Source organism: Pocillopora damicornis, chromosome 5, assembly GCF_964200805.1.
Source record: "Pocillopora damicornis chromosome 5, jaPocDami1.2, whole genome shotgun sequence".
Classification (NCBI taxonomy): domain Eukaryota; kingdom Metazoa; phylum Cnidaria; class Anthozoa; order Scleractinia; family Pocilloporidae; genus Pocillopora; species Pocillopora damicornis.
Window position 1 is genome coordinate 14,481,843 of NC_142674.1, and position 25,313 is coordinate 14,507,155.

Consider the following 25,313-nt stretch of genomic DNA (forward strand, 5'->3'; position numbering starts at 1 on the left):
ACAAATTTTGCAAATAGATACGTAGCAAAGTATGTAAGTACTTACCGGCTAACGAGTTTGTTTGTTACCAGCAGGTGTGATAAAAAAGAAAGAAAACAACACTTATAAGCGCACCATCACTCAAGAATGGTAGACTGGAAGTTTTTAATCATGTTACTCTTGGAAAGGAGGCCAGTTAGGGTTTGTTCGTTCCCTTTTGATTAAAGTAGATTACTCTCAACCACTTTATTTCACAAATATTATTTTTGATTGATTCCGTGGAAAAAAAATTAGAAAAATACGCAGAGAACGCAATTGTTTGGTTGTTACCATGATGGGTGATAAAAGAAAGAAAGAAAGTAACATGTGTTCCGATCACTGTTAGTTAACGATATTATTGGGGAAGTCATAACTAATTTTACTCTCGGTAAGGAGGTCAAGGAAGTTGCGCTACGGTTTGTGCGTTCCGCTGATCTGATCTGATTGGGCCATAACCGGGCTTTTTATTTTGCCACTTGGATAGTGCTGTGACAAACTTCCATATCAAAATATTGAGCACAGTTGAAAAAAAATTAAACAAAATTAAAAAAACAACAACAACAACAACTACTAAATCTAAGTTATGGTACACAAGTCCAAACCTAGTCGAATTAAATTTCATTTGGCTCTTGAAAGACACTTGGTACTTTCATTTAAGTAATGATTGAATGAAGCAGACAGTTCTTCATACTTTAAGGAAACTATGTCAACGCTTAACTGATACGAAAAGCGCGCTTTGATTGGTCAAAAAACTATTGTATATTTGCCTGTATACCCATTGAAAACTAAATCATCTTCCTTTCCTGTAGAATGGCGCCTCAAGTGGCGAACTCACGGATTTTAATAATAAGAAAGATCCTATTTATTGAAACTTATCAATTTTTTCATTTAAAATGCAGTTTACCAACTGGCTGCTCCCTTTTTATGCCCTAATTTCCGCTGCGTGGTTCTCGACTAGAATTCTCTAAGCTGCTCGTAGAGAAGGAGAAGTTGGCATGTTTTTGCTTCAAGAAAATTTTAACGACAAACTAATCGGCCTTTTTGCATAAGAACAAAAACTACTCGCAAAAGTGCATGTGCAATCAAGATTTTATAGTAATTCCGTTTGATGTCCACTATTTCAGGTTTCATTTGATAGTTTTGCCAAGTCTAAGTGTTTTAAGCACTTTCTGTTAATTTTAACGAGGACTCGAGGAAAGCTTTAATGTAAGCTGAGGCAATAGACACAAATTCGCTTATGGTAAAATAGTGTACCGTGTGTTACAAAAAAAAAAAAAAAAAAAAAAGAACGAAACCAGGATGGAATTTGATTCAGTGCTCACGACTCGATCGAGGTCATTGTCTTTTTATTTTCCACTTTTGTAATGGGAGTTAACTGAGTTAACTCCTCTCTGAGGAATTAATTTCACAAGTTTAAATTCTACCAATGACCTTTATTCACTGAGAAAGCTTCGGGTAATATCAAAATACTGCTTCTTAGCCTTGCAAACCTTAAAATTTTTCCGTAAAAATTATCAGATCGCAATCGCATTTGTAGGAAAATTCTTGCGGCAAAGATCGCGTTTTCGATGGCCAAATTGAAATATTCATCATTGGATGTTATTGTTTGTGTCCTTAGCTTGCATATCGCTGTGTCTCGTTAGTTTTCTTTACAATTTCTGCACAATTTCAATGCCGTTACTTTAATTCAGCTATAAATTAATTGCAGTCTTCGCTCATCTGGCCGGCGTGTTCTCCCAACATCCCGCGTTGTTTATTAGTTAATTCCTTAAAATACGTTGTGGCTTATTTCGTTAGCACTGGAGCTTTGAAAACTAAATTAATAGGGGGTCTTTCATGAATTAACAAAAAAATATCAAGCATCATGCGCAATATTCTTCAGCCTGACCCTATGTGATCAGAAGAAAGCAACGGAGTAATGGTGTTATACCAGATATATACGAATTGAAATGGAAGAAAATACGATTCAGAGGCCTTGGTAAATTCAAATGGGTTGAGATTAACAGTAACAACCAAACAAACGCTCTACAATGAATAGGTTATAACGCCCTGATGAGTATGATTGTAACCTGAATAAATATATGTTATTGGTCGGTAAGGGTCGGTCCGTATGGTGAAAAACTGTGACCGAGGTGTTGAAAATGACTTCTGAGGTGTTGAAAATGCTGCCCGAGGCCATAGGTCACAGTATTTCACCATACAGACCGACTATTGGCCGATAAATAACATATGTATGTATATATATATTTTTTAAACTTCACGAAATTCTTTCCGATAGAACCCGGATGATTTAGGGCTGTCAATACGGCAAGATAAACTGAACAATTTTTAGGCGAGTAAATGGTAGTTAAAATAGAGGTCATGCAAATTGCTTCACCGAAACATTTTCATTTGCGTAACGATAAATGTGATTTAAAAGGCTTCCAAACAAACTTTGAAACATTATTTTTACAAGTATCTGTCACAATCTGACACCTGTCAATTAGAGAGTGCGTAAGAGAAAAAAAGAGCACATGTACACTTTTAAAAAACAACGAAACTAGTTTGGCAAGGACTGTCACGACAATGTTTTCTTCAAAAACAGTCGATGATCGAACGGAAAGTATTATTCACTTTCACCGACGATTAATTCATGTGCGAAGATTTACCTCTGTTTATAAGGCAAACGCCGAGGAAAGTAATTGTAAGTAAATATTTATTATTTTGAAGTTGTGTGAGTCTGCTCGTTTGATTGCTGCAATGGCGTGTGTAAATTGGTCTTTCCTCCACAAAAACTAAATTTGAATGATACACTCCAACGAGACACAAGGGGATTTAATGCGGCCTTCTCTCATTGAATTCCTTCAGTTTCTGTTGTGTAATTTACGGTACAAATGTCCAAATTCAACGGACTTGGAAAGACTCACGCGCTCTTTCACTACGCACAAATTGTTTGAAAAAATTCAGATATTAAATGAATGAAAGTTCCATCGTTTAGTCTGACGGTAACCAAATACCTCACGTTTTAACTTTCTAGGTACTTTTTGTGAACGATTAAAATCAACTTCAGACGGATTTTAGACCCTTGTCAACCACCGTACTGACACTATTACTTATAAAAATTCGTTCTGAAACCAATATTTTTCTGTAAACCAAATTGATTTGAGAGAGAGAAAAGAGAGGATTCATGAGTATTTATCGGCTTGAGGTAGTGACCGACGCGTTTGCTTAAAAGTACTGCCCAGCCGCAAAAACGAAATATATTTATGAAAAATGGCAACAAAAGTTGGGATGTACTCGGCGACTCACGAAAGCGTTACCGTGGCCTGTGGGCAGAGGTAGGAAAATACTGACCGGGTAAAGAACCAATTAGATTACAGGATTCGTTACCGTGCCCTTTAAAAAAAATGATGCTAAATGTTGACTTAGTCTCCAAGAAATCTGTAAAAGTCACAACCGAATGGTGCTACGCACGCATTTTGGAAAAAAAACCCTTCTTTAATTGGTCAAATCAATTTCACTTTCCAACAGATGATCTTCTGCACCTTAACCTGTCTTAATTGTGTGTGATCAGGATCTGAGATTAAATCGAATCAAATACTTCGATTAAAAAAATAACTGGTAATAACATTGTCCAAGTCAACTTTTATAAACAATCTAAGCTAAAATACCCAAGATGGATAATAAAAAATAATGGTTACTTACAGCCTGATTGTAACCGGGTCAGGAAGGTAATGAGGAACAATTGGAAAGACAATAAAAGGATAAATAGATAATGATGAGGAAATGAACTAAATTGATTTGAAAATTGTAATTATTCAATATTTTTCCAACTCGATTAGATTATTAAAACAGTACTCACATCCTGTATGGAGCAGCAAAGGGGAAAAAAATAGAAAATTATGTCAAATACAAATTAATGAAACTTGGTTAAGTTCATCACCTAAGAAATTGTTTCAGACATTGAAACATTCCCCTTTATTTTAGATCATTGGGCTAGAGATCAATGAACGGCAATCAAAAACACATTAAAAAGTTAATTACATACCTAAGGACATAACTTACATAAAGAGGATTATTTACAAAACTAGTCCACCTTAAACTTCAAACATTGATGCCTAACATGTACATATAACCGGTTTACTAAAACATATTGTTGCCTGACAAACTTTAATTTTCTTGACATACCGAAATTATTTTTTGCATCAACGTACGATACTATCCTCGATCACGAAAAAAGACAATAATAATTGTGATAAAAATTAATAATTCTAATGATTATGATAGAAAAAAAATGATAATAAAATCAATGATAATACTAAATAAGTAAATAAACGAGCCATGTCACGCGATATTTAGATATGTAGATTTATCTTCTACATACGGACATTATGTTGTTTCAATGAACTTGTTTAAAGTTGCAACAAAGCAGTGAAAATTTTCCGAGATAATTTACATCAAATCAACCTCGACCCTGCATTCTTTTCTGCTCCTTACAAAATATTCCACAACAGTGGTTTTGAGGCGTTCATTGAAGTTTGTCAATGGTCACCGACAGCGAATAAATCATTCCCGACTGGTTATTACGGAAACCAATTTGATTCAATCAATTGATAGCAATTGCTAACTTTAGCTTTTTTTCGGTGCACGACTTTAACGTGACTGTTTTACTCCACTGTGAATTGTAAACGGGGTTTTTACAGCGAATAAATCAGTTTTCCAGTTCTGTTAAGTTCGCGAATGGTTATTATGAAAACCAATTGACTTATAGCAATCGATGATGATACTTTTATATGTCAGAAATTTACGTAAGGTCGATGAATAACATATTTGTGACTGTTCGTGGACTTAAGAGCAACGATTACGTCAAATTTCACCGGTTATCGCAATACACAAAACAGACAAATCTACCGCACGATGTAAGCTACCTATGTTTTTCACTGCCAGCCATGAAACTGGTTCTAAGACGAGAACTTTGACGGACAGATCAAAGAAATAAAATAATGGTGACCAGCGATAATCATGTAGGGTTGGCGTGTTAAGTCATCTTAACTGATGTCATGTTACTTCAGCATGTGTTCAAGTAAGTAAATTTCATAGCTATCCAGGAATGATGATCATAATAATAACCGTCATAATCGTAAAAGGCACTTGGCAGCGAGTATTGAGGGAGAAATTGCTGAAAGATAATCTCATCATAAACTTTAACACACGATCATTTCTATTCAGTGTTTAAATGAACATGGCGCTCGGTTGCCATTCTTGTTTTCTGTTGAAAGAGTTCGTGCCTAAGAAATGATTGGATCAATATCAGCATCTGGGCAACTGCCCACCTACCCCTCCCCTAACCCAACATTAACCCTCACTTGTAATTCAAACATCTACGAATTCTAGAGTTTAATAACAAATCGTTTCATCAGAAAATCTCGTTGACACTTGTTACAATATGTTAGTTTCGCGATACCAATGCCTTTAGAGGGGCGCATTCAAGCGAGGCTATATCTAAAGTTGATTTTCATTTGGCTGCAAATTTAAATCCTTCTCTCAAAACTACTTAATGATACCGAACTGATGGTCACCTCGCTAACGCATTTTCAAGATCAGACAATCTATTATATTCTATTCCAAGTTACGAAATTGAATCAATAACTTAGAGTTTATCACCTTCCTACATAAGTAAATTTGCATATGCATCCAATTCTTTAATCGATGAATACTTCCTGTTAACAGTCATCGTTATCAACAAAAAGTAAAAGGACGAAAACAACATGAGTTTCCCGTCCAAAAATTGTCTGTCAGAATCCTAGCTTAGAGAGAGAGAGAACAACGTAGAAAACATTGTAAATACCAAGGAGGACTCGATGTATCATTATGATTCTACAAACAATTATTTTTACGTTTTCACTTACCACCTGATGTGATTATTTCATCCATCATGGTTGACATAGAAAGCAGAGAAAAAGATTGGGATAAGTAGAGTTCAGGCGTTAAAACACTTGATCGGTTCAAAATTCAGTAAATCAAAGTAGTATAAAGAAGCTTCCTAATGATCATCACTACAGACTGAAAACTGGCCCTCGTTCTTCAATGATGCTATTGTATATAGATATGATAGAACGACTGATATTAGAAAGTCAAACTCTCATCCCATATGTGACCCTCCACGGGGTTTCAGAGAATAAGGTGAAAGCACGCACACGGCACGTTATAACACGCTCGCACGCTAAAGGCATGACACGCTTACCGTGCAGATATGCGCACAAAAACAATTGATTTTGGAAAATGTGTCCGTAGGCATTGTTCATATCTGGCTAACACTGTAGGGCTTTGTTTCTATAACACGCTAGATTTTTTTTTTCTCAACACGCTAAGTTCCTCTGTTTCCTTAACGCGCTAGCCTATCTTGTACAACCCAGCTCACTTTGTTACTTGTGTTTGTCAGCTTCTTAATTGTGAGAATGCTATTTGTAAAGTATATTACTTAGAGAATATGAGCGGAAATGCAGAAGATCTTCTGTTCTATCCGAAAGTTGTAATAAAAGATGAAACATTCCCGGCAAATCATGGCTCTTTCCCTCAGGATTTTCACAGGGAATCCAGTGAGCACGACGTGTTTCACAAGGTCCGGAGGAGCTCAGTTTGAACACATGAGTTACTTTTTTAAAACTTAATTCTTACCTTGTAAAATATAAATCCTTATCGCTTCCCACAGTTAACCCTTTAACTCCCAAGATCTGATTGTTAATTCTCCCCTCCAGCTGCTACGCATTTCCTCGTAAATTAGTTATGAGAACGCGGTGCTAGATCAAGATAGCCGCCTCTACCTGATAAGCTCGAATATTCTCATTACCTGTTTGCTGAATAATGTATGAGTATTATAGGGAGAAGTTTCATGTCAATAACATCTGGGAGTTAAAGGGTTAATAAGCTCAGTGACGAATCTTTGTGAATCCTTTAGCAACATATTTCTGGCTCCAGGTACAAAAAAAGCAACGTTAACTTTTAAGAGGCGTGTTCTAAAATTGGCACGGTTACTGTGTTGTCTCGTGCAAAGTTGCGAGCAAGATCTTAACACGTTCCTTTGTTTCTACCGTGCGAAGCAGACAATGGCTGCGAAGTTACTGAGGCAAGTAACTAACACGCTGCTAACGTGTTAAAAGCTAGTTCTTTTCTTTTAACGTGCGAGCGTACCTTGTGCGTGCATTCATCTTATTCCCCGAATCCCGTGGAGGGTCACATATATTATATCAGTCACAGTGTTCTGTTTACTATACACGTTTGTGTTGTATTACTTTGTTTTAACAAGTGAGTCAGAAACAATTCTGAACAATTAAGTTATTTATTTCAGTTGCATCATTAAATTGAGTTCATCACTTACAGACTGTTTAATTTGACAAAGGCAGTGCATGAATAGAGAAAGAAAATAATGACAATTAATTCAGGGAGAGTAAATTTTAAAAAAATAATAAAAATATTGATAATAAGTGAGCAAAAAATGAATTACTCGATTATGTAAACTGATCAAACACATCAATTCGATGCTCTAAGACTATTTTATTAATTAATGATGTAAAAGGAAACAAAAATGTGTTACCAAAAATTGTAGTGCGTGACAGTATGACCTTTTAGAAGCTTCCCGAGAGGTCATAGTTTATTTTAGTGTATTGCGCAAGCGTTTCGTAAAGCGGTTTATTTTTTATTCTTTCAATAATTAGACTTTGTCCCGAAAAAGTTACAGGAAAGCATGAAGGACAAACAATGAATAAATGATTAACTAAGTGAACACATAGGGGGTTTTTGGGGCGAGTTTACCGATAACCACACATCAGGGACCAATCACCATCACTCATCTGGGGGGAAAGAGGGGTGGGTGGAGAATTCTGGGGGGGTTTCACATGGTTTTGTCATGGAGAACATAGGAAGGGTCAGTCGTCAATAACGGAGATGAAAGAAGAGACTGTTGAAATTTGAGTTTTTCATTTATCCCATCTCCACTTCCCCCTCCCCCCTCCCTCTCCCCCTTCTTCCCTTCTTTCCTTCGTTCTTTTGGGTACCTGGTTATGCACATTACAGTTCTCTAAAAGGGTCAAAGTATTTATTGCATTGATGCGAAACGCGTAATTAAAGCTAAAATCTCACTTGAATAAGTTCAGTTTTAAAATGAACTTGATGTTATGCTTAATGTCAAACTTTAGTACTTCGAATTCTGATTTACATATCATGAACAAACACCAAGGGTCCCCAATAGGGTTCTTTAGTCGCGCGATCCCGACTTAAGTCCCGTAATCCCGACGGTTTATACCGGCCAATCCTAATCCCGATCATAAATTTTTGTTCTTCGTCCATTCGCTCAACTTGAAAGGGCCTTCTACGATGGGTGATGATATTCTCTACCAGCACTGATCTGTTGATGTCTTTGCTCACCGCGAGGCGTAAGTTTAACTCTTTTCAACCAAACGATACCATTCATTTTAGAAGTTTTCAAAGTTTTTCACGAATAACTTACGCCAGTCACGGAGACGATTTCCTTCCGTTCTAACTTCGATCTCGGATAAACATATAAGTAAAGACAGGTCAGTATCAAGGAAACGAATAAAAATGTCAACAAGTGCATAAAACAAAAAAAAAAGGTGACGGCAATCCCATTGCTTCCGTAACAAGGGAATCTACGAAAAGTCAACTGAACACAATTTTGCTGTTGAAGCGAATACTTCCTCCAAAGCGGGAAAAATCTTCTGTGGAGATAATGAGTCTCTCGTTCCAAAGATAGAGTGACCATGATCACATCTGGTCTCGTCGTCCAGAAATGGCTTATTCGATTCTTCATCACTGCTGGGGAATCGTACTCTAATATCTCATTTTCCTCTTCGTCTGTCTTTTTTTTTTTTTTTTTTGCTGCTCCTCGAGGTCAGACAGTTCGAAGCTGAGCGGTTGACCTGGCTGGATTTCTCTCTAATCGAGGTACGACGGGAGAGTTCCAGCTTTTGCCATCTGACGCACCGCAACACCAAAATGTTTGCGCCCAGTCCTTCATGTTCTGCATATTCTATGGTGCTATTGGTACAGGTGATATCATTTGAATACCGGTGTGGCCGACAGGATCATAGCAAGTTCGGGTACAGGATACAAAGACTTTGAATTTGTAAAAATAATACACCACCCAATGGGTTGTCCTCTTTAAGGCTTCTTTGGCTGCATTTTCAAAGTGTCTTGCGTAAATTAACACCGATCGAAGTGGATCTTTGTAATAAATGCACAACTGAGTGAGCACTCTCCACTTCTATTGTCGTAGGACTCACCAGGTTATAAACGCGTTTGTGGAAAGAAGTGAACCACGATCTCATAAAAACGGCTGCGTGGGAAGCCAGGCTTTTTAGGACTTTGACGTAGAACAATCTCTTTATAAATTCTCGTCAACGGATGGCCCGGTTCTCGGTGCGTTTAAGTTATTGTTTCCCGAATCCCGCCCCTCAAAATTGCCGATTCTCATGTGCCGTTCATAGTGACAATCCCGCATCTCGCTCCTGCAAATAAGCCCAATCCCGGATCCCGGAAAACCTACTGGGGACCCTCAACACCTGCAAAGATTTTTGGTATTTGGACAAACCACTATGGGAAAGGTAAAATGAAAATTGTAAATTAAAACTGAATTTGAGATGACACAAACAAAATTATCCACACCCTAACCCCCTCTCCCTTCCCCTTCCCCTTCATGGCAAGTAAAATGACCGGTCTCTAAGGAGAGGAAGTCAATGAAATATCCAAAAGATACTTACACGGAGCTAATGTTTCCGTGTAAATGTTTTGAAAATTGAGAAAAGAAGAAAACAGTCACAAATTAATACAACATTGAGTGACCAGGACTTGATCATTGCAATTGCAGTTAAAAATAAACACATACAAAATTTAAAAAAAAAAAGGGAAAGGAAAACAAAGCAAAACAGAGAACAACTCAAATGGAAAGTGGAGCAAGGCATACTATGTAGTCAGTAGTAACAACAGTAAGAACAAAAATCATTTTTCCTATTTGGTCCATATTAAAGTTGCTGTTATAATTTCGTTGATATGGGAAAAAAAGGGAGAGATTGAAAAGGACTATCTGTTTGTATCTTGACATGGTAAGTACAGGCTGACTTGAGTAAAAGTACTGTTAGCCATCAGCCCAGTGGAAAGGTGATTGCAATATAAGACAGAAGTGTTCGTAAAAACACACTTACAGCACTGTTGTTCATCTGAATTATCACCACAGTTATTTACTCGATTACAATAAAGATGTTTGACGAGACACTTTCCATTTCCACAGGTGAACTCATAGTTCTCACACTTTCCTGTATAGATATGCGAGTAACGTCAATAATTATACATTAGAATTACTATGAAAAGTCTGATTGGTCGAGAGCTAACTCAATCAATATACGATAGCGTGCTTATTTGGCATAATAAATGCAATCTCTGCAACGGATATTCCAATCAGGATATTACATACTGCCTAGTTTCCTAGACCTTCGTCCGTTTAGTGTTCTCAAATTTTCTGCAAACTTAGAGAGAAATATCCTCTTTTTGCAGATTATTCGAAAAATGGGATCAATATTTGTTTCTGGGCAACCGAGCTCGATATCGATTTGTCGTACTCGATTACCATTCCTGCTAGATAAGCAAACGACGTTTGGATCACTCACGGTTTCTGGGAAACCACTCGATTTTAAATCGTCACGATTTATAAGTCACTCAATAAACGATTTTCAACGAGACTCGTTTGTTCGAGAATAGAGACTCGTTTGTCGAAACGAGACTCGTTCGTCGAAACGAGACTCGTTCGTCGAAACGAGACTCGTTCGTCGAAACGAGACTCGTTCGTCGAAACGAGACTCGTTCGTCGAAACGAGACTCGTTCGTCGAAACGAGACTCGTTCGTCGAAACGAGACTCGTTCGTCGAAACGAGACTCGTTTGTCGAAACGAGGCTTGATTCAAAAAATAGCTATACGGAGTAACACTCTGGTATTTGCTTCCTCTTGCGTAGACCTTAGCTTCCTTGTTGTTGTTCCGATCGAAGAGACTTCATAGCATCGATCCTCGGCTGTTACAAATATTTTCTTTCCAGCGAGTCTTTATGTATCTCATTTTCGCACTATTCTGAGAGGAATTAGGAGCAACTTATTCTTAGAATTGGAAAGGAATTTCCGCCACTGGAATGTTTTGTTGATGTTTCTGAATCCATGACCGCTTTCTGAGCCTCTCTGCTCTATCTCTCTCAGCATTCTTTACTGAGCTATCTCGTTTAACATCAAAGACTACGCCAATACACTAGTTTTCTGTTCCTTCATGCAAAACTATTGACATCATTCTATCAGCCACCTCTGCAAATGTTTTTTGGTCGCCTCGTATCTTCTGAACCATTGTTATTCCGTCAATAGTTCGTGCACTCCGCTCTCGCAACGAAGAAACGCCATGTACTTGTCAAAAAGATGGACAGAATTGACACTACAAGCACTGGTCATATACTTCTGGAACAACCTTTTGCAGATATCATCGTACAAATCGAGTACGATTACTAATCGAGCTCGACTTGTAGTTATCGAGCTCGATTATCAAACGTCGTTTGCTTATCGAGCAGGAATGGTAATCGAGTACGATATCGAGCTCGGTTGCCCAGAAACAAATATTGATCCGAAAAATGCATGTAATACAGCAATTATTAAATAACTCATTTCCGAATTGTTAAGGGCGTGTAACTGGTACCGAATTTATCACATCCCAAAGAGGCTTGGTGAACATAGCAATACCGTCCGGAGAAACTTCGAACTTCTCCGCGATTACGGTAGACAAACTGAGAAAATATCTTTCCGATCGGGGAATTCAGATGAGTGATAAGAGAAGAGAGAAGGGCTGAAAGTTTTAAAGTTGTGTAAAAATGTGTAAAAAATCGAAGAGGTCGTGGAATCTTTTGAGTGGAAGTTAGAGAAAAAGCTCCACGCAAACGAGGGGCAACCTCCTCATCCCTTTTTTTTTTGGGTTCTTGGTCTCAAAAATTTTTCAAAATACCAGAGTTCACATTTGTATGACAACTTAGTTGGGAAAGATGACCACTCAGTCGAGAACCTCAAAACATTTAAGTGCCACTCTCGCTAAGAGCGGTCCTCTCGACTTCCCGTCGGAAAAAAGTTTTCTTTTATTTTTTGCCCATGAAAAGGGTTTAGGACACATGTTTCAAAAATAGTTTAGTTGTTTTCCAATTCTCTTTTTTTGCGTCGCCACAAACCAAAAATCATTTTTGGCCAGGCCACCCCTGTGAACAGCGATCGAAAGTGTCAATTTCAAAGATTTTGTCTAGCGCGCAGCGACTGCAACAATGTAGCTCACGGAATTCTATCTTGCTACAAGTTACAAGGTGTATTCAGTTAGTTCACAAACAAAATATGGAAACTTCAACTGAAACATTTTTCATGCCAGCGTGATCAGAGGAGACCCTGCTCTTCGACCTTAATTTGCATATCAAAAATTCATTACTTTGTACGAAAAAATTCTCAAAATGCAGGCGTTAATCGGGCCAAAAAAGCATATCAGTGCATAGTTTATACACCAATGAGGTCACGGATTGCCTCAAACTCGCGGGTATATCTCTAGCTTCCATCCACCAACTTCTTAAAAACAGTGCAAATCCATGTGTTTGCTCAATAGCTCCTATCGGAGTTGAGCACGCGAAATCAGCGGTCTCCGGATGAGCTTACGCCAAAACGAGGCTATCGGGTCTAGCTCGCTCTAAAGTACAAGGAAGCAGAGAGGGTAATTAGTAGTAGCTTGGTATTTACATAATATTTTCTCGAGTTTTTAGTTTCTTTATCAATGGTGAAACATTGCATAGCTTTTGGGTGTCAAAACCGAAGTTCCAAAGCGGAATGCAAGGACTTATCATGGCATTCGCTGCCGCTGTCAAACAAGAATTTGCTGGCACAATGGCTCGTGAAACTGCGCCGAGAGAACACTCCGGTAAACAAAAACTCTTATGTCTGTAGTCAGCATTTTGAAGCTAATTGCTTCATAAAACCAATGGGAGGACAAAGAATTCGCTTGAAGCCAGATTCCTTACCGACAAAGTTTATATTTACTGTTGAAAAACCAAAGAGGAAAGAGCCCGCTTATCTAGCAACGTTGAACACAAAGAAAACAAAAATAGAGAAATCGCAGCAGCATTCAGCCCCCGAACCGATAAACATTGAAAATACCGATTTTAAATCTGTGTCAGATGGTATGGAAACTGAACATCTCGAAAGTGAAGGTTTATTTCAAATTGTAGATGAAAACTGGGAACATCAACTTCAGTTAAAGAATGACGAAATCTCATGTTTACTTGAGAAATGGCAAACTAAGGAGCGCGAACTGAACAAAAAAATACAAGAGCTGGAGAATCAACTTGAAGAAGAAAGAAGTGCCAGAAAGGAGCTGGAATTATTAATCGAGAAGAAAGCCTTCAGCATCGAAACTGTAAAGGAAAATGATAAATTATTAAGATTTTACACTGGATTTGAAAACTATGAAGTGTTTTCAATGGTTCTTGACTTTCTGGGGAGGGAGACAGCTGATCACTTGGACTACCAAAACACGGAAAATTTAAGAGAAATCAAGCACAAATATAAACCTGGGCCAAGTAGGGCTTTGAATATCGAAAATGAATTTTTTCTGGTACTTTGTCGTTTGAAAGTGAGGTTGCTTGAAGAAGACTTATCACTCAGATTTGGAGTTTCCCAGAGTGTGGTTTCCCAAGTTATTAATACCTGGATCAAGTTTATTTATTTCAGATTCAAAGAACTTGATGTATTTCCTTCCAAAGAGATTGTTAAATTACACCTGCCTGAATGTTTTTGCAAAAAGTATTCAACAACTACTCTAATAATTGATGCTACAGAGATATACATTGAAAAGCCAAACAACCCAGAGGCTCAACAAGTAACATTTTCTTCATACAAAAAAAGCAACACCCTGAAAGCCTTGGTTGGTATTGTACCAAAAGGGGGATTTCATTTGTTTCAACCCTGTATGGTGGCAGTTTTTGGATATGACCATGTCGAAACAAACCGAAAGCTTTGCTGCTGACATTCTTGAAATCTTTGTTGGATTCATCGTCGTTAGCTTTTCTTTCAATAAAGTAAGACACGATATTCTGAATATTAAATGAAGGGACATCGTCCTTCGCGTCAACCAGCGAAACCCATTGTGCAGATCCAGGGAAATCACAATTGACGGTCGCCGTTTGCTCCAGTGGTTTACTTGCCGCCAAGTGTTGCCTCTTCTCCGTAAAATTATTCTCCCAACCATTTTTATATAACTGATGACCCTGCGGCAGGTAAAACAAATCGATATAGAACTTATGCTTCGATATTCCCTTCAAGCAATGGCAATAATTATAAGGGACAAAAAATATTGCAATCTGTGTAACTTTGAGATAACTCAGCCTTCGTCGCTTCAGACCGTGCACTACCATCTTTAGCCGTCCCTTTGCCGAATGACAACCATTCTTTGAGTCTTTATTTAGTAATATGCCGTGGGCAATTACCACTTATCAACTGCACTTTCTCCTCAGCGGAAAAAAAGGCCGCTTGTGGAAGATTTGTGGAACACTCCATAAGTTTTCCTTGACCCGATAGCCTCGCTTTGATGTTTACTGGATTGTTTGGGTGGCGTGCTCAACTCCGATAAGAGCTATTGCGCTCGTGTCAAAGATCATTTGCATGATTCTTCGAATTGACCAAGATCTCCTTTTGACAGTTCAAACTTCGTTCGTTTATCTTCTACGTTGAGGATTTTAGGTTTTCACAGCAACTGAATGGAGATTAGATGCCGAGTTGTCCTAAAACGTTGCGTAAACGTGATCAGTCATAACGCTTGCGCGCTTGCGTGACTTACAAAGTAGACAAAGGTGATCTGAAGGCGCCTTCTCGATAATATACGTTGAAATATCAGGCCATGAACTGTGCACAGCGTGGAGAAGATCAAAATTAAAGAATAAAATTGGCACTCTGGTCATAACAGACATATCGCGCGGCTTGAAAGGACACAAAAACAAGTTAAAATAGGTTGCAGTGTTTATATTTACAAAACAACACGCATACACTCTGAAATAATTCCTGCAATTTCTCCCGAGATTTAGTATACGGAACCCGATGAACTAACCCTCCTTTCCGCAGATTTGTTCCATCACTAATGATGTTACGCTCTTATGGACCACAACGTTTTTGAGCGAGAAACTCGACATTTCTCTGCGACCATCAAAATCAACTGGACAAACCCAGCTTGATATATTGCGTGACGTGATTGTGCAAATCTTTCCCCTTGCCATATGGCCGTTAGTGTAACAAATTAGAATCGAAAGTTATTAAAATGGACTGAATTACATTTTAATGAGAATTTTAACTTTCAAAAAGGTTTACTTGATTCGTAGAAAGCAAAGATTGGGGTGGCTTTGGATATTTAAGCCCTGATTTCTCTCCTGGGACGACGTATCGAGTTATTTGAAGTACTACCAGCTATCCAGCGAAATCCTCGATTACAAGTTAATTTTGTTTCGTTACGGTCAGTTTGACCACGATATGGAAAAAGATATAACAGTTATCGGTATGTTCTGAACACTTTAAGAAGCATTAGAAATGCGATGAAAGTGCTTGTTCACAGCCACAGCACAAGGGAAAATGTGAGGCAGTAAAAGAAAGCCAGACTGACTGGACATGTTTTTGAAGTTTTCGGAATTTAAGTTGCATTCGTATCACATGAGTAATATATTTGCAATTTCTCGAGAGTGAAGGCTATTATTTAACTAAAAATTGGTTCGTAAGTGCCTATCTGGGCTATCTGCAATAGCATACAAAACCAGAATTCTCTTGACAAAATCAAAGGACAAATTGTGTCATGACGAATTTTTGTCTTGATTTTTGCATCCGCTTAAAACTTCAAAACTGTCAAGTTTCGTGAGAGCTTGATCTGCTCATGAGACCAGCTGGCATAGTTTACCAATGGCTGCGCTTTACATTTTTGTTAATTTTTTTTTTATTTGACATAGGACCCTTTCGGCCAGGATGGTTTTTCAGAACCTTTACCTCAACTTTCATTCTTTTTTCAGTTTTTTCGTAGATTTGAAATGTTGCTGGTGTTGCATAACCGTTTAAGACACGTCAACCGTTGAGTGTTTTCAGTGAGAGTCATCAGCAGAATACTCGTTATAATTCCTTAAGTTATGTTCCTCGCCAGTTATTGCCTCCCTTTGCTCTTCTTCTAACTTGCTATTAGCTCTACGGCAGAATTTCAACTTAAAAAAAAATCGTTTGTCCATAGGAAATCGAAGATAGACAGGTCTTCCAGGTTACGATTACTTTTCCGATACAAAGCATCTGAGCAACGAACCACATTGTGGTTAGTCTTATTTTTTTTCTTATTTTTTGTGTTACAACTTCTAGAAATTCTTGAGAAAACTTATATTTTCGCGCCGCTAAGTGAGCACCTAGCCTCGCTCTCACGCGAGAATTCGATGCAGGCACTCAACGATTCTGAAATGGGTTATTTGGTTTTCGCATGAGATCATAAATCATCAAACCTTGTGTCTGTGTTAATAACTCAGACCTCGATGGGTTTTCGTTTTCATAATTTATTTTATCCTGCTCAAGCTCACCCAATGATTGCTTATTGAAAGACATGCAACATTGAGCCTCTGCTCGTAAGACAAAGGAAATGAACAACCAAAAACTGAAAGTCAAGACATGGTGGTGCACAATGCAACGTTCAGTTTGACTCTCCAATTATTAATAACCATTAGCCTCCTTTTGGTGCTAAAATAGTCTTGGATATTAGTCCGCGGACATGGTTTGTTCGAGAATAAACAGATTTCTGAAAGCAAAGTTCGAAAAATGTGAGATTCTAAGAGCAACGATGTCCAGGGACAAATAGATTATCATATTGTTTCGGAGAAAAATACAGGCTACTGAGTTTTTTATCCGTTAAATAGTTTTGCTGCGCTCAACAGCACATAGGTGAAGCGTACTCAATCGACCTCATCTCCTGAAGAAAACTGGCAGAATGCAGTCACAACGTCGCGATCCACACCGAGGTGACCACATCGTGAGACAAACAATTATATTTCCCTTTGAAGTGTTATTTACCACTACTAATAGCCTATTCTACGACATATCTGTTTATTGTTATCAAATTACTGTTGTTACAGCGGTGCCACCTTATAAAATTTAACCCACATTGTCTTCAGAAAGTAGAAGGTTGCTGCTTACCCTTAGCCTTGCCTCTTTTTTTTTATTTTCTATTTTTTTTGTTTGTTTAATAATGAATGAACTTTTACGTAGGTTTAAGGGCTTACAATCATAACATTTGTTAGGAAAAGGCAAGAAGTTTAAAAAAGGGCATTTGGAAATTAAAAGAGGGTTGATAAGGAAAAAGGAAGGGACACCATACTACGTTCAAAAGAGTTTCTATGAATTTCGATCAGCTTTCTTGACACAAGGCAAAGGAAATAATGATAAAAAAATGAAATCTAAGAAAAACTAGTTGGATTTAATTTTCTTGTTTTTATCCTCCCTATCAAGCAGGAGGAAATCAGCTAAATTTTCTTTTGTTATGCCGCAGTAAACAAGAACTAGCAGGTGATGCATCACTCGGGAAGCCAACAAATGGACATCAGCCGAGAAGACGCCCAAAAAAAGACCTACATTGACCAATTGATGAATGACACAGGATGCAGAATTGAACAACTAGCAATTGCAGTGGAAGACAGAGAAAGGTGGAGGGAGCGTGTCATGGAATACCGAGCAAACTCGACCTGATGATGATGATGATGCCTCATTCTTTTTAATTATTCCGATAAAAAACCCTTTTTCATACTTCAATCATGTTTAATTGTCCCTGATGGCTTCATGTAAACCACTTAAAAAGACTAAAAACCACTTATACGACAGTTGGTTAATGCTGTCATTGTATCAGTACATATTGATATCACACGTAAATAGATCACAATCTGAATTTAAAGTACTTACGGCCAGCTGATTCGTCCAGGTGAAACATGAAAGAAAACGAAAACTTATTGAAATGGTCTACTAGTATTACGATTAATTTTGATATTCAATCAAGGCAATGTCAATGGATGATTTCTAAAATTATTAATTTCAAAGTAATACATCAACGATAAAATAGCTCAATACATCACATAAATTAATACTGCCTCATTCAACAAATTTCGGTTTACTTCATTCGTTGTTAAAGTGATTGTAGCCATCACAAGAATCTTGTCCATAACATCGAAGCTCTGTATCCAAAGATGGACGGATGCAAAATTCATTGCATGTAACGTGCGTCAAAGTTTATATTTATATTTCTCTGTTCTGGAGATGTTATTGTAAATGTGGGGTTCTCGGTAAACAATTCTTTTTTCTTTCTCTCTCTCTCTCTCTCTCTTTTTTTTTTTTTTTGTTTTTTGTTTTTTTTTTCAAAAAAGCATTTGTTATTATAACTTATTTTGACATTACTTTAGGAGTGGGATAGGTTCAGCCCACAACAAATGTAAAAAGAAAAATGTAAAATACTCACTGCATTTTTCGTCTGATCCATCGCTACAGTCCCGGCGTAAGTTGCAGCGTCGAACCGCATCGATACACTTTTCTTGATTTGCACAAGCAAACTGATGGTCTTTACAAGTTACTCGATGATCAAAAGAATCACACGAATCGTGACCAATTGTTTACAGTATATGTCTTTACACAATCACTTTGACTGTGAAGGTTGCGTCTCACCTCACGCTCGCGCTGTAAGTATTGAGAATCTTGTGATATGAAAGGGCACTTCGCAGCTTACTTTTAAAGTTTTTATTTTTTTCCCTCTTGCTTTATATATATATATATATATATATATATATATATATTAGATATAGCTCTTTGGCATACAAAGCTTAGCTTTCATGTCCAAATTGAGCACTCTACTAGGATGAGTCATTGCTGCTAGCATTATGCACGCCCACTAGTTTTTCTAGTTTGAGCACTCTGGCATGGCTTAGGTGATCCCACATGTGTGAGATCACTTGGGGTGGCTATATTGCCTTACCTCCATCCTAGCATCAGCACTGCACTGATGAGGCCCAGAAGGCCGAAACAGTACTGTCTGCAGTTAGTTATATATATATATATATATATATATATATATTTTTTTTTTTTGTGATTGAAACTGTGCAGTTACATTTCATTACAGATCACGTTTGTTAACTTTTTAACTTCGAAGGAGTGGCGATTGGTCATTTTTTTCTGTTTACCCTTTTACTTTTACTAAATTCTCATAAAATAAACTTCTTATTGAGATATAGTTTTCCATGGTTTTCTTTCTTTTCTCTCGAAGGCTCCAACGAAAGTTTAGAGTGGGCTTTGCCGGATATATGTTCTTAATGACATCATACTCCTGACTTTGCTTTATTGCAAAATGGTTTTCCCTTTATGTACTGACCTACATGTATTTTCCATGACGTTTTTAAATAAAGCTATCCCCCGTGATATACTGTTATGCTTGCGTTCTGTCAATTTGCCGATAACATGAGTGAGACTTTTATGCTTAATGATGCCTTAGCCAAGCAGAACATCACCGTTAGACTGTGTTTTCTTAAAAAACTTATTTCCTTGGAAATGATTAAAGTAGTAATTTAACATACAAAACAACGGAGTAACATACTCGCAGATGTGCATGGAACGGCTACCAGTGTGAGCAATAGAACAGCCTGAGGATTCATGACAATCTCCATGGAAACAAAAAGTAATAAAGAAACTAATTAAAAAAAAGGATTGTAGGGCGTCGAATCGTTCCTTGTTTAGGTAAGGAATAAATTAAGTAATTCGCCGACTGTTGCGTTACCAAATCAATCATTCTTACCGATAACAGTAAAGAAAAACTGGTAATAAAAAACGATTGAAATTATAGAATTCTTGGCGGAATTTCAATCTTTTTTTTAATGAGAAGGTGATATTATTTCCTTGAGAAATCAAATTTCCAACAAACAGTTACCGAGAAAACACGTCTTCAAATCTAGATAAATGTGGCCGACAGAAAGCTCCAATTTTCAGTTTGAAACTGTCCACATTAGCATATTTATTTAAAGGAAATGAATGTTGTTCCGTTTTCAAAATCCATCTTGTTATGAGCTGAACGGACCATAGGTGTGTGGAATTGACAAGGACTCAAACAAAGCTTATAGCTTTTCAAAGAAAGATCTTTTCACTACTTTCTTTCCTTGAAAATGAATTTAAACGCATTTGTGGCAGTTTCTAAGGATCATGGTGATACCATCTCCCACAAGTTCCCTTGTAATTATTTTAAAGGAACTAAAGATTGCAAAGGTGTAATGTTTGATCAACACTCTTTGGAATTTTTCAAGTACCATATTTTCTTGCGTAAGAGCCCTCCCCCGAATAAGCCTCCACTCTTTGGGCCAAAATGTCAAATAAGACCCCTACCCTCAAATATGTGCCCCTCCCACTCCCCTCCTCACTTTCTCAATTATGAGGGATACAAAAAAAAGGCTTTTTCTATTGCCAATTTATTTATTTTTAACCCGTATTTAAAGCGGAAACAGAAACAAGAATAATAGTGTCTTTTACACTCCAGTTATCCCTATATCCGTGTTCTTCTAGAGTTCGTCTATTTGCATTATCTATGCGCTTGAATTTTTTTCTATTGCTCCGCTCTTAGTAAATGGTCTTAACTTCCCAGGCACAACCAGAACATTCTCGAGGATCAGTAACTTCTACGATTATAAAGTTATTGGTATGCGTTTAGATAAAACAGTTGATGAGGAATTATAGCTCAATCAAAAATGTGACCAACAGGCTTTAAACTGCTTCAATTTGTAAGTTCCAGTTACATTATCATCTGTCATCTTTTTTTAAGCAAACAAGTCTTTCCCCTTGAAAGATGTTGATATCGACATAACGTCTTCGTGGATTATGTGGCATACTTCTTGTTGTATTTCTATTTAAGACTTAGCCATATAAAGTTACAATAACGTTGAAAAAAAAAAACTGAATAGGCGCCCCTCTCGATTAAGCGCCTTTCTTTAAATAAGCACTTCCCCCCCTTTCCCCCCCCCCCCCCCCCCCGTAGTCAGAAAAGGGATCGCGACGTTTCGGCTGCTCCCTGCTGGTCTTCATCAGGCGATGGGGTCGACTGCTTACGCGTTACCATTTGTATCACGGCGATCGAAACGTCGCCATCTACATCTCAAGTGACTACATCGAGAGACAAACTATTAAACAGTTTATTATTACTTGCCACCACGATGAGAAATAACCTCTTTTATCAGATATTGACCTGAAGTAGGGGCGCAAAGCCCGATTTAGGCAGTTATTGCAAACCTCTACATGGAGGTATTTGAAGAACAAGCAATAGAATCCACAACACAGAAACCCAAGATCTGGAAGCACTACGTTGATGAAACCATCATCATCCTAGATCGCAGTTATATCGGCTGTCTCTTACAGCATCTCAACAGCCAGCAACCTACCATCCGATTCACCATGGAAACTGAGAAAGACAACAAGATCGTCTTTCTCGACTCGTCAGTTACGAGGGAACCATACAGACGCCTGACCACTTGCGTCTACAGAAAACCAACTCACACAAATCAGTACTTAGGGCATGATTCAAACCACCCTTAATAAGTAAGACGCGATATTGTTTGCATGACCGGGCGAAGCGTCTCGCGAAAAAATCATCAGTCATCAAGGAACAGAGACATTTGTCATCAGTTCTTGTTTCTAACGGTTTTCCCTCTTCCTTTGTAGAGAAGGTCACGAAAACAAGAAACTCCTTCCCGAGCCGAGGGCCTGTGACGTAGTTCAAGTCCACAGCGTTTTTGCCCTATGTAAAAGGTGAATCAGAGCTTCGTCGCCGTTGCCTACAACAACAAGGCATCCGCGCAGTCTTCAAGTCCGAGACGACCATTACATTTAGTACGACCAAAGGACATTGTCAATCCAGCCAGATAGGACAGTGTGGTTTACACGATTCCCTGTGAATACGGCAAAATCTACATTGGTGGAATGGGAAGACCTATGCGAGAGAGGAGAAAAGAACACGAGAGAGATATACGTTTAGCCTGTATCCAGACCTCCGCCTTGACTTGACTTGACTCCACCTTGACTTGAGGTCAGACCTCATCTTCATCATCATCACCGTCACTGTGCTCCAAAAGAGGATCAGTATCTCCAAACTTATCCATTTTAAAGTAAAATATCTTTTATTTTAAAATGAAAGTCAGTGAAAAAAAGCAACCCAAATTTTGAAATAAAAAAGACGTCAAACACCCTCAAGGCTGACCGTGCAATTCACAGAGTAACATTGAATCCTAATAGGGCATCATCAGCTGAAGTCCTTAGAGTCCCAGTTCCAAAGCATAATAACAGAGATGCCCTTGTGCCAGGACCTTTTTCACTTATCTTTGACCCGGCAGTTAGTGGTCACGCAAACAGTTATATCGTGAACAATGTTTCAAGAGCTCTTGTCGACAGATTGACTGTGAAATTCGCAGAAATAATCGCACAGGACAATAATGTTTATGATCTATGGAAGCTCCTTGAGGACCTCTCCTTGACCGAGAATGAGAGGGCGAGCATGTTTAGAGAAGTTATTCAGTCTTTTGATCTTTGAAAGATCAGATGCAATGCTGAGGATAAGAAGAAATCAGGAGTTGACAATGAGAATAAGTTCAATCGTTTATCAGAACAAGTATAGGATTCCATCATGAGATTCTGAAGGATCATGGATTCTTCCCAAGAGCTCTTTCTGATGAGCTTCCTTTCGAGCTCAGGCTTGCACCTAATAGGATCTGATAAGACGCAGCTTGCCTATGAACTGGATAAAATTAGCTTGAGTATGAAGTCATTCGCAGTCAAGAACTCGCTGATGAGGCCTCGTCTAACCACAAAAATCGGAACGAGATTCATGTGTGAGCATGTCACTCAAGACAATCTCAGTAGATAAGGGATTAGAAACAATCATCAATGATGGCATCAATGTTCCAAGGAAGTCAATGAAGGGACTGCGATGCCGCTGGTGAGAGAGGCAGTGAACGGGGATTCCATCCTGACATCAGTGAAGTGAAGGTGATGGTCGATTGAATCCCAAATAAGGTTAACAGCCAAGGAATGGAGGGAATGTGTGGGAAGAGGTCTTCAGAAGATTTGGTAAGGAAAACAGCGCGATAAATGCAACAGACTTTTACGCTGGAACCCTAACCCGACACCCCGATGGCGTGACATGAGGATCATTCGAGATTATAATATTTGCATCCTCCTCAGACCTCACGAATGAGACATTGTGAATTATTATTCACCAGTGAACAATTTAAGTTTCCTTGAAATAGAGGTTGTCTCCAAAATGTGCAAGAAGTGTTTTTTTAAATCAAAGTTGATTGACTTGAAATCAAGGTTAAATCTCATGAGTTGCCTTAAAGATCAAGGTTGTTTTCAAAGTCCGTGTGAATCCCTCTTTTCTAACTACTCTCTTCCCCCCCCTCCCATTTAAGTCGAGATTTTATGTAGGCAGAACCCGCATGTAAGCACCAAGGAGGCTATTAAATTGTTTTGGGTGTGTCTAAGATATATTCTCGGACCACACCTCATAACACGAAATAGGTACTGAATCAGAAGTTTATCCTCTCCCACTCCCATATCTTCGAAACCACTTTGCTCCATAACCCAATGCTATGTGATTGAATTTTCTTGCTACAAATTTAGAGGAAAAAGAACCAAAAAACACATTTCGAACATCCGAAAAATTTTTGGAAACTTTATCAATTTAATGTGTGATCTGCGTAGTACGAATTTCTCTCTCTCTCTTTCATTTTCTAGTACGCTGGGTTATTAATTTGTCACTAATTTATGACCACCTATGGTGATATTGTAGCGCTTCTGATAAACTTGTAAGTGGCGATGAAAAAGGAGCACCTCACCTTTCTTGCACCTTGGCAGTGACTCAAAACGCTGGCACAATCTGCAAGAATAAAAACATTGTCAACGATGAAATCGGAGCGTTTTTCAAACGGAACTGGAACACTTAAGAAAAGGAATTCAATTAGTCACGCTTTTATTGGTTGTGTTTTTTGTTCGTCAAAGCCATCTATAGTAAATTCTAATTAGACAAGTTACACTGGAATTTTATAACCAATTTATTCGGTGTAAAAATAAAAAATCATATCGAAAATAACAGGGACATTTATAACGAAACTTGATAAAGCACCGTTGAACATCAATGTAAAAGTTCGACGCGTTTCAAATGAGCATTTACCTCTGGCGCTACATACTTCTTAAAAGAAATCCTCAGTTACTGTTCTGTTGAGATAGAAAAGACAATGGTGATCATGAGAATTTACATAATTATAATGATAAGGGATATTGGTAATAATGAAAAAAATATCATTTATGAGGATGATACAAATAGTAATGATTTATAGACATATAAGTAATCATGTAGCTTTAATTTGTTCCTAGCTCGACGAGCAATCTTCAAATAGGCATATTATTCTTTCTGTTCATCACAATTTAAACTTGTGACATCATTATTATTTAAAAAAAAGCCAATCAAGTAATACATCTTTAGTGCGTGCAACCATCTGGTAACAAATACCATGATTAGCTTACTAACGTCACTGGACTGTTTTTTCAGCAGTTATCAGCAATTGAGAAGCGTTCATTTATTTCTAGCGACCAACAACACATAAAATTATAAAGCCTTCCCAAACAAAGTGGAGATTCGCCAGATATAAAACCTCGTTCTGTGATGACACAAACAATAAAAAGGATGAAGATGACGAATATTGTATAAGAATGTATTTCAGAACCAATAACTATATTCTTTGAATGTTTATGACTTCGCTTCGAAGTGAGCCAATAAGAGGACAGCAAAATCGTCCCATGGCAACCATCTGGTGTAGAATTTAGTGTTAACTAAAAGTAGTTTATTTAAACAGCTTTTCCCTTCGAAACAGTTTAAACTTATTGTAAATAAATTTTAGTTCACTGCCAAAGCTACTGCTTAGAATGAAAAGTAGTTTATTTAAACAATTTTTCCTTCTGAATAGTTTTGAGTTAATTGTAAATTAATTTCAACTCACTGCCAAAGCTAATGGACAACTTATTTTTTATTTTAATCATTACCTTTCGGTGACACCGCTAAGATCTCCTTTATTTTTAATGCGCAAAGTAAACTACCGATAAATTTATTTGCCGTAATCGTGCCAAAAAAATATTTCTTTAAGCATTATCACTATTTCAAATAAGCCAATCAAGTAAG

At 37.8% G+C, this 25,313-nt stretch overlaps 1 protein-coding gene and 2 long non-coding RNA genes across 3 annotated transcripts in view; 1 reads left to right on the forward strand and 2 right to left on the reverse strand.

Annotated features, from left to right (window-relative positions):
• The window catches only part of LOC149045505 (uncharacterized), a 162,794-nt gene that overhangs the window by 68,045 nt on the left and 69,436 nt on the right, over positions 1–25,313 (reverse strand). The gene's annotated exons all lie outside the window — the stretch shown is intronic.
• On the forward strand, positions 12,682–14,159 carry LOC149045514 (uncharacterized). The gene has a single exon (XM_089208203.1). The coding sequence runs from the start codon at positions 12,843–12,845 to the stop codon at positions 14,088–14,090; it is 1,248 nt and encodes a 415-aa protein (XP_089064329.1). The 5' UTR covers positions 12,682–12,842; the 3' UTR covers positions 14,091–14,159.
• On the reverse strand, positions 17,864–24,358 carry LOC149045515 (uncharacterized). Its single transcript, XR_016187274.1, has 5 exons — positions 24,309–24,358; positions 23,974–24,014; positions 19,701–19,764; positions 18,576–18,686; positions 17,864–18,031 (listed from the first exon to the last, which is right to left on the reverse strand). It is a non-coding gene; the product is annotated as an uncharacterized LOC149045515 (long non-coding RNA).